This window comes from Calonectris borealis, chromosome Z (assembly GCF_964195595.1).
Source record: "Calonectris borealis chromosome Z, bCalBor7.hap1.2, whole genome shotgun sequence".
NCBI classification, from domain to species: Eukaryota; Metazoa; Chordata; class Aves; order Procellariiformes; family Procellariidae; genus Calonectris; species Calonectris borealis.
The window spans coordinates 13,458,442-13,468,482 of NC_134352.1; the positions used below are offsets into that span (position 1 = coordinate 13,458,442).

Genomic DNA, 10,041 nt, shown 5'->3' on the forward strand with positions numbered 1-10,041 from the left:
CTCCTTCCTAACAGCCTGTATCCTGACACGGAATTGCTCCCTGAAGCAGTGAAAGTACGGGACCTGGGAATCACATGGGGACGATGATTCAGTATAGAAAGAAATTAACCCTTTCTGCATTAACTTGAAAGCAATCATGTTGTCCTTGCATACAGCTGAGCATTCGTGTCTTCATCCAAGGACAGGATTATACTGAATGCCACTCCAACCTTTGCTGGAAGTATGGAGTACTGCAATACGGGTGACAGAACATCAAGTTCATAAAACTATTGCATTCAGTTACCATAGCTCGTCAACAAAATTCTGCTTCTGTTTAGTACTGCAAAAGCATCGAGGAAAGTATTTGGCTCACTGCAGGAAGGAGAAAGAGGTGGATGTACGCTCCAACGCTTTGTGTGTGTTTGTGTTTTTTCTCAGGAATCCCTCCTGCACCATACAACATCAGGTTTTCTAACACCACAGACACATCCTCAGTCATCTCTTGGACGACTGCTGAGGGTCATTCCATCTCTTCCATCATCATCAGCTACAAAATTTATGGCAAGGCTGAGTACAACCACATTGATATTATCATAAAGAACACCAGCATTACTCAATACCATCTCAAGGGCCTTGAGCCAAACACTGTGTACCAGGTTCAGATTAATGCTCAGAACAACATTGGCTTGAGCAACCCAAACACATCGTTTGAACTGAAGACTCTTCCAGAAACTAAAGGTTGGTTACTCCAGCATGCTGGACTTGTACAAACCAGGGCCGATTGTATAAACTAGTTAGCTAAGGCAAAGTCATAATATTATTTTTTTAATATTAGTTTTCTTTTGCTCTTAATTTTGACACACACAATACAGCATCACCAAAATTTGATTTTCAGTTCACTGCATGGCATTGGTGAAGTGAAAACATACAACATCAGAAAGTGCCCAACAGCTCATAAATTAAAGCAGCTGCATATAATAGGACTATTAGATCATTGAATGTGACCTCAGCTCTGCTCTGCCTGAATTCAGCAGCGTAGCTGCAGGTACTCATACATGTGAAAGTCAGAGCATCCAATGTCTGTGCCATTTTTGCAACACAAAGGATGTATATCTACGTCTTTATACAGTTCACAAGACAGGAGTATTTAGTTATACGTTGTTCATGGCTTTTTCAGAATTAGCTGGAAATAATGATGAACTCTTTATGTGCTTCCTCAACAGCTCCATATGAATCAAAAGGAGGCAAAATGCTGCTAATTGCTATCCTTGGCTCTGCAGGGATGACCTGTGTAACAATTCTCCTGGCCTTTCTCATCATGCTGCAGTTAAAGCGAGCCAACTTCCAGCGCCGAATGGCTCAGGCTTTCCAAAATGTGGTGGTGGGTCTCCAGCTTTCCTGTGTCAGTGTTGTTATTAATTTTGGCCCCGTCTTTTCCTGTTTTTTCCAATTCCTTTTCTTTGGCCTTCCCAAATACTTCTCTTCACGTGTGCAATTAGTACTGTGGTTGTAAAGCTTCTCTGCTAGTGACCCCGGAGCTGAAGCAATCACAGTTACAGGCTATAAAGTAGAAAACCTGGCTTGAAAAAAGTTGCACACCATTTATCCTTCTTCCTTTTCTGCCTTGTCGCACCTGTGTATGACAAGTTCCGAGCCAGACAGAATGGAGAAGCGTGTTCTCCCTCTATGAAGTTGTGCCTGATTTTGAAAACTACAGTATTTTTTAACGTTGCTTTTGAGCATCAGCGACTGCTCTGTCATGGCTTTTCAACTTGGGGACAGCACACCAGGGATCAGTCAATGGCAACATCGTCGTTCTGTCTGTGAGGAAATTGCTGAAGGTTGTAACATCACATAGAGATCTCTCTCTCTATGTATACACGCATAGATTTGTATCCTGCTGTAGTCTCTTTATCACACTGCTTTCCAGTGCTGTTCTCTCACTTCAGAGGGGAAGCTGTGAAGCAGAACGAAGCTGGGCCAAAAAGCTCCTCCATATGGATCTGCATAGGTTGTTTCATAAACAGGGGGCCAGGGGGCTCATCCAAAAAGATGATCAGTCCCCAGGCCACACAGAATAGCTCCTGCTCCTTATCCTGAAACTTTTCCCACAGAAGTATTTAATAGGAGTGTGTAACTGAAGTAGAGATGTCTCCGCAAGTATGGAGGAAGATCATTTCCTCTCTCATTTCCTTGCTTCTTCTTTCCTCAGTCTTCCTACTGAGCCTGATCAGCACAGGATTTAGTCAAGCCTAGTATGAGATATATCTCAAACCTGGGACTTAAAACTGGTTTTGAGATCAGTTTTACCAAATGATTTCTGTCCACCTCCTTCATCTTCAAGATGATTATAAAACTGTTCAGGAGGCCTAGGTCTACAAAGGTACTTATGCATAAATTAGGAGCCTGATTAATTTTGTGGATCTGGGCAGAAGTGCTTGATGCAGTTAGTGTCCGAAGTAGGTGTAATTGTCTACTGTACTCACTCTTGCGTAAGCAAGAGGTGGATCAGGCTCCGTGTGTGTGTGTACATGAGTGAGCACACGTGTTCGGGGAGTGATTGCGCTCTACTTGCTCAGTAAAGTAGAAATCACAGTTAATGTCGTTTGCTTAACTCTGTTACAGAGGGAAGAGCCAGCTGTACAGTTTAACTCAGGTACTCTCACCCTGAGCAGGAAAGCCAAAAACAGCCCAGATCCCACTATTTATCCAGTTCTTGAGTGGAATGACATAAAATTTCAAGATGTGATTGGGGAAGGTAACTTTGGGCAAGTCCTGAAAGCACGCATTAAGAAAGATGGCTTACGCATGGACGCTGCGATTAAAAGGATGAAAGGTAGTAAAGATTGGTGACTCTGAGACTAACGACTTTTCTTGGTTGTTTGTTCCAAGTATTTCTGTGTCGTAACAAATGCTTAGTAGCCCTCTCCTAAAGCTAAAATAAATATTCAAAGTTGCTCATGAAATTGTATCAGCTGTCACTAGGCTAAGATTTGTGCCCTGGCAAGGCTGTACTTCTTCACAGTCAAGTTGGTTTATATTTCTCTCTAATTGCTTATATCATTAACTATTATGTATTTTTCAATTCATAGGTCAGTATGAACTTCATGTGTGAGTTCACCTGCAAAGTGGGAGCCATTGAAAGATGCATTTAATAAAGAGAGGAGCACCGAGCTAGCCTTGGGGCACAGCATTTGCTCACCTTGCTTTACCTTAGCCATTCAGAGACAACTGTATCTATGCATCTATATATATACATACTGTGAGGATCACTCATTTTATTTGTACTCATTGGCATGACTGCCACGTTCCAGAGGGAACTACAATACATAGAATACTGCAAGAATGTACATATTTTCTTGCAATGCACTAGATCATTATCTAGGCAGACTGGGAGACACTCTTAAGTATGATGATAATTTTAAAAAGAGCCAAGGCCTGCATCCAGGCAGAAATAATCAACAGCACACACATGGAAAGATTCTTAGGCAGCTAGTTTTCATATGATCTGCTATGACATTTGACATTCTCAAATAATAAGGGGAGTGATGTGGTACATTAAGGTGCTTTCTTTCTCTGCAGATGGCTGCTACAGACATTAGGTTCCCTCTTTTTTTCCTTCGATTGAAAAGTCCTACTTTTTCAGTAAATACTAATGTATCTTAGAGTTTTTCTCCTTCTATTGAGGCTGAAGCAGTAGTGCCCCAGGCAGCCCAGAGTCCTCATAATTAACAACAATATGGTCATAAATTCAGTTCAAAGGAAAACATAAACGCATGCTTATTTGATTTTCAGAGTATGCCTCAAAAGATGATCACAGAGACTTTGCTGGAGAACTTGAAGTTCTTTGTAAACTTGGTCATCATCCCAACATCATAAATCTTTTGGGAGCATGTGAACATCGGGGTAAGATAACTCTTGAATACATGTACTTTAACATCAGTTTAAAAAAAAAAACCCACAGTACAGCTCATACAGTCCATAGAAACACTAGCTTATAAGCAGGTCTTTCTGCAACATTTGTTAAAAAGCCAAATAAACGTGGTTTTAGATCTACAAGCCCACACTGATCTTTCAGAAATGATGTTCATCAATAGCTCTAAATTCTTCTCTGCACCTAGGAATTATACTGTTTGGTATTTCCCCTCCAGTCTGTTTTATGTTCATTTCTTTTTCACTTAAAGTGTCCAAATAATATTACTGACTATATCTTACTTTGTGATATGCTCACTATCTGATGTTTCATTAGGATATCTTTATCTTGCTATTGAATATGCCCCCCATGGAAATTTACTGGACTTCCTTCGGAAAAGCAGAGTGCTAGAGACAGACCCAGCATTTGCTATTGCCAACAGTACTGCATCTACACTTTCCTCTCAGCAACTTCTGCATTTTGCAGCAGATGTTGCTAGAGGGATGGACTACTTGAGCCAGAAACAGGTCAGTCTTCAGCTCTCTACCCACTGAAAGCACAGAAATTCATTTTCTCAGGGACTGTGCATTTTAATGAAATCAAAATAAGGTTTTAATTTTAGCTTCTATAGCACCTACTGGATGAGATTTATTTTGTTGTGTTCACTTAGCCCTGTCAAATGCTATGGTCACGGGGAATCAAGGAAGAGGCACTAAAACTTACAAACGACATGGTAACTCACTGCTGTCATCTTCAGATAAAGTTTAAAATGTTCTCAGTAGTGACATACCAAGCCGTTTGTTTTGGGTTTTGTTCTTATTCTGAATGTTTGCAATTTTCAATATAGCATTAAAATAATTCATGTAAACCTCATAGATACTGTGGTGATTTCAATATTTATTTTTTTAATTTTAGTTTATTCATCGAGATTTGGCAGCAAGAAACATATTGGTTGGAGAAAATTATGTTGCAAAAATAGCTGACTTTGGCTTATCAAGAGGTCAAGAAGTTTATGTTAAGAAGACCATGGTAAGGATCAAAACAAATTGATATAGTCTGTTTTCCTCATTTTTTGTTTTCTTGTTTCTTACTTTGTGTTTTCATATGAACAAAAATGCAAACTCATGGGTACTACAGAAATGACTATTTAAATGTTATATATTAACGTGTATAAATATTTATATTGTGTTTATTAATATACATACATTACTTGTAAATCCATTCTATACCATGTTTATAATATAATATACAATGTAATTAAAAATTATTTATATGAATATGTATGGCAGTAAAATAACCAATTTTGCAGCCAGTTATGAGATTTAGTAAAAACGTATCATAAATTATAAAGTAATTATATAGTAAATAAATTATACAGTAAAACTATATAATATACATCCGACATATGAAGAGGATATGTGCATGCGGGTAGATCTGTACAGCTATGAAAACAATATTTTCGTACCAGAATTTGTCCAGCTGAGGCAAGCTGGTCTAATTCTATTGAACAAGGCCAAAGCTGGCAAGATGGTAACCAGAGGCATGTCAGATTCTGTGAGCTGAAAAAACCGCTGTCCAAAGCTAATGCTTTGGAAGATCTGGAAGAGGAAGGTGTGTAATAAGCATCTTGTAGTCATAGACCAGGAACAACTCCGCGTGGTCAAGGGAACAGGACTGGCTAAAGGCATCATAAGACATCAGTCAGGAATTATTTCCATTTCCTCTCGATGCTGGTTGGATAAATTTTCTATTACCTTTAGTGTAAACTGTCCCTTTAAGAAGTAAATGCACAACTTAAAAAAATAAGTTTATTCACCTGATTACGCTTACTTGCATAAAGTCAGTTTTCATTAAGGTAACACACAGAACAATTGTTCGGGTATAAATTGCAATATCGCTATTCCAACTACCAACAAATAAACTTTCATGAAATAATTTTCAGGGACGGCTTCCAGTGCGATGGATGGCAATTGAATCTTTGAATTACAGTGTTTACACCACAAACAGTGATGTGTAAGTATGTTTTCAAGTAGTCTTTTTTTAATAAAGAAATATTTTTCAATCTCAAGGGAAGTTTGACAGCCAGGATGAGACATCCTCTCTTAACTCAAAAAACTCCATAGCCATGTCAGCATGAGTGAGCAATGAAAGCAAAAATAAAACCCACAATAAAAAAGTGACTTTATTTCATCATTGGTGTCTGAACAAGTTCTGTGCTCACAAGCTAATTGGATTTGGGCCACTACTTTAACTATATTTCTCACTTGAAATCAGAAACCTGATGAATCCTTGGGAGACCCAGAGGAACTCAGTATTTTAGTCAGGAAAATGGAAGTAATATTTGGCAAAGCAATTCTGTAATAGCGCTATTTGCTGAAAGCTCACAGTCTAGTAAAGGACTCTGGCTGATGGACTCACAGTGAACTAATTTTGCTAAAGATTTCACTCCTGCTTTCTGATTCTATGAACCCTATCATTACACAAAAATTAATAAAAAAATATAAAAGAATGAATCACACTTCTCTGTGTTCTCTGAATACTAGCAAAACTATCTACCATTTTAAAATATGAAATCTTGTTGCATTCTTGTTGCCCTCCATAATATCCCTCTGTTGCAGATGGTCATATGGTGTCCTATTATGGGAAATTGTTAGTTTAGGTAAGTATCTGAATTTTGTACTGCACAAATAAACCAATATGAGCCAAGCTAGCTCCGTTCACTCAGTCTGTTAAAAATTTATTCCTTTGCAACCTATTTCAAATTTTTCTGTTTCATTCTACTAAATTTGATTTAGCTTCAGCATGCTTGGAAATGCAATTGTCACATTTTCAATTCACGTACCACTCTAAATGAGAAAAACATAATCACCATGTTTTCATTGCACTATAAAACCTAGGCTATATCTAAATATGAAATCCAGCATATCACATGATTTATAGCCCTATTCCAATATGTTTTGAGTTGATGGGTCGCTTTTCCCTAGGCTTCTTGAGTTTTAAATCAAGACTTATATTTTAATGACTGGGAGGGGGAGCAAACACCTCCTACTCCAAGTATTCTCGAAGAAAATTTTTGAACATTAATCTTCAAATAAAATTTAGAGTTCATTTCTGCACACACCTCTATTCATGATGTACGTGATACAGCCTCAAACCATTCAAAATTACTGTGTTACACCACCCTTACGATTTGCCTTGGAGTGTGCCCCATGGCCTGCTGGCCAAGAGATGCACACTGACTGAGGTGCACATTGGGTACTGGACTGATCATGAACTTTGCTTTCTAATTTGTTCCCAGCTTTCATTACTAAATGGATTTGTGCTAGATATGGATGGGAACTAACACACTGCAGTGTGAAAAATCAAGAGTCTAAGCAACCAAACATCAACTTGACAGTAATAGCTCCATGAGTCCATACTGGATCTTATTAATATCATACTAATGAAGGAACGACTTGCCTATTGCCATCAAGTGTATTGCAAAATCAGTTCAAATACAATCATATGCAGGCCCTCAGAGTTGTAGAGAAATTTAGGCGAGCCCCACAGGTGATAGAAGTTTATACTTGCTTTCATTTTTCTCTTCAATACTGGGCATTAAGAACAGTATGGAAACATTAACAACAAAAATGCAGCTGCAAAATATTCCCTAATGTTGGACTAATTCACTTGTTACTAAGTCAGTTGTTCTTTTTCATTTCTGCTATGAAATTAAAATGTCTTTTGTTAAAAAGCCCTTGCATTCATTATAACGATTAAACTCTGCTTTAGGTGGAACACCGTATTGTGGAATGACATGTGCAGAACTCTATGAAAAACTGCCTCAAGGGTACAGACTGGAAAAGCCTCTCAACTGTGATGATGAAGTGTAAGTAACTGCCTCAGCAAAAAACCCGACACAGAGTAACACAACATCTGCTATAGAAAATATATCAGGTCTACCAGAAACTAATAAGACAAACATTTTTTCAGGAAAACATAAAAACTACATTTTTAAAAAACATTTTTAAAAGGGTGCACAAGTGGAAATAATTACTTAAGTTTTTTGCACCCAGCATGCACTGTTATTTGCCATGAACCCTTTCTCAGGCTCTCTGCTCCTGCCAGATATCCTGTTCTTTACACAACATGGCTGGGCTTTAGCTCAAAGAGAGCTTTTTGATTATTTCAGAGAAAAAGAAAATTCTTTTCAGACAGCAACCAGCTGTGGAAAATGTAACTCCAGCTCTGTATAAATCCATTTTCCTTTGAAAAATGGAATGTGCACAATCTTCCAATAAACGTGAATTTGTAGCTTTAACCTATGTATCTAAACTATCAAATGTTGGTGTTTGATTTTTAAAGGTATGACCTAATGAGACAGTGCTGGAGAGAGAAACCATATGAAAGACCATCATTTGCTCAGATACTGGTGTCACTGAACAGGATGTTAGAAGAAAGGAAGGTAAGAATGAATCCCTAGAAAAGAATTAGGCCATGAATAATTTCAGTATAGTTTAGGATTCTTGAGATAATGCACCTTGCATCACACTCTTTCTGTTTATTTCCTTCCCAGACCTATGTGAATACTACCCTATACGAGAAGTTTACTTACGCAGGCATCGATTGCTCCGCTGAAGAAGCTGCTTAAGACAGGAGAAATCTTCATTCATCAATGATGTACTGAAGAAAACCAAAACTTAATCTGCTGGAGCCCAAAATGTGATGTGCTGTGTAGAACTGTGTATAGCTTTAACTGTATATAATACAGTAATACTGTTTTACTACAGATATGTATGTGTATATCACACAGTAACCTCTGCCTCCACAGGCTGTAGAAGTGTATATACTGTTCAGGGTAGGAATAGACTGAAGTCATGAAATCTGCTGTTTCATATGCAGGATTTTCTTTTTTCCTAGTCGTGTAGATATAGCGTATACATAAAATTATTGTAGTGCATTAGGTATTGCCATCTTAGATATTTTTTACACTTTCCAAGCGCTACTGATACCAAAGTCGGTATCTTATAGCAGTATTTCATAGACATTTCATTGTGATTCAAACAAAAATGCTAAGCTCAATGCAACAATGGGAGTTGCAAGCAGATGTCAATCCAGTATGCTCACCAACGATAATTAATTATTAAGCAAGACTGCTAGTTGAATGTAAAAGTGAACTAGTAGAAATAACCTGTTCAAAAATTCTATTGACATTTGTAAAATATAAGGCATGCTATTGCTCTTTCATAATCCAGTTCAACAGTCAGTGTTTGCCTATATGCAAAATATGCATATATTTTGAAGTGTTTAATCCTATCGAAGGCAGCCATACAGCAATTATCATGAAGCACAGGATTGAGGAACATACTACATATTGTAAAATACCTTTTTACAGTTAGCCTGGATATACATGAGGCTTATTCAGTTTGTATTTCATTTAATAATTTCACTGCATAATTATAAATCACTACGTATTATGTACAAGCAGGGCTGGCTTACTTATGCTTATTTTTATCCCTTATGCAGTTTGTAGTGTGGTATGGCCTCTTAAAAATATTGTACTGAAATGCTTCACAACAATGATATTTGGCCCGCCAGAAAGATCTTCTAGTCCTTATGTTAGACAAATAGAGGCAGGATTGGCCTGAGCTTCTGGTATCAAGTCAACCATGTGGGATCCTGTGGATCTACCCTCTTCAAACTTCACACATCAGCTAACCTCATGCTTTGCACGTATGTTCCCCTCATCCCCCCATGATTCACCAGCTCATAACTGACCATCAGACCACCGTGACTTTCTAGCTGGGTGGATCAGGTCACCCCCCAAGACTTGGAGGAAGATGCTAGAGAAAGAAAGAGAAAAAGGTTTCCTCTTCTGATACTTAGTTTGTGGGTGGGTGTTTGGTTGGTTACAAGGCAGATTGGTTATCACAGCAGACGAGAGTAACATTACGGCATACACTAGGTTGACTCAAATAAGAGAAGCACCAAGATCCTTATTAAAAGAAAGTAAGTCAACGAACAAGGGTGCTGAGATGACTTGTGTGGCCTTGAGATAGGCAGGACTTGCACTGCAAGTACAGGTGCTACAATCTGAGTTCACAAAGAGTGAACAGATTCACTGGACCAAGGAACAATTCCAAAATGGAAAAGAGAAACAAATTCCACTA

At 38.2% G+C, this 10,041-nt stretch overlaps 1 protein-coding gene across 1 annotated transcript in view; it reads left to right on the forward strand.

Moving 5' to 3' along the window:
• Nucleotides 1-9,355, forward strand: part of TEK (TEK receptor tyrosine kinase) — a 39,410-nt gene extending 30,055 nt beyond the window's left edge. Inside the window, exons 13-23 of the mRNA XM_075136348.1 lie at nucleotides 418-717; nucleotides 1,203-1,360; nucleotides 2,605-2,815; nucleotides 3,775-3,885; nucleotides 4,229-4,419; nucleotides 4,808-4,921; nucleotides 5,835-5,905; nucleotides 6,511-6,551; nucleotides 7,664-7,760; nucleotides 8,237-8,336; nucleotides 8,448-9,355. Coding sequence (XP_074992449.1) covers nucleotides 418-717; nucleotides 1,203-1,360; nucleotides 2,605-2,815; nucleotides 3,775-3,885; nucleotides 4,229-4,419; nucleotides 4,808-4,921; nucleotides 5,835-5,905; nucleotides 6,511-6,551; nucleotides 7,664-7,760; nucleotides 8,237-8,336; nucleotides 8,448-8,522 — 1,469 coding nt within the window. The 3' untranslated portion in view covers nucleotides 8,523-9,355. The remainder of the gene's footprint in view (nucleotides 1-417; nucleotides 718-1,202; nucleotides 1,361-2,604; nucleotides 2,816-3,774; nucleotides 3,886-4,228; nucleotides 4,420-4,807; nucleotides 4,922-5,834; nucleotides 5,906-6,510; nucleotides 6,552-7,663; nucleotides 7,761-8,236; nucleotides 8,337-8,447) is intronic.
• Nucleotides 9,356-10,041: the final 686 nt, after the last annotated feature.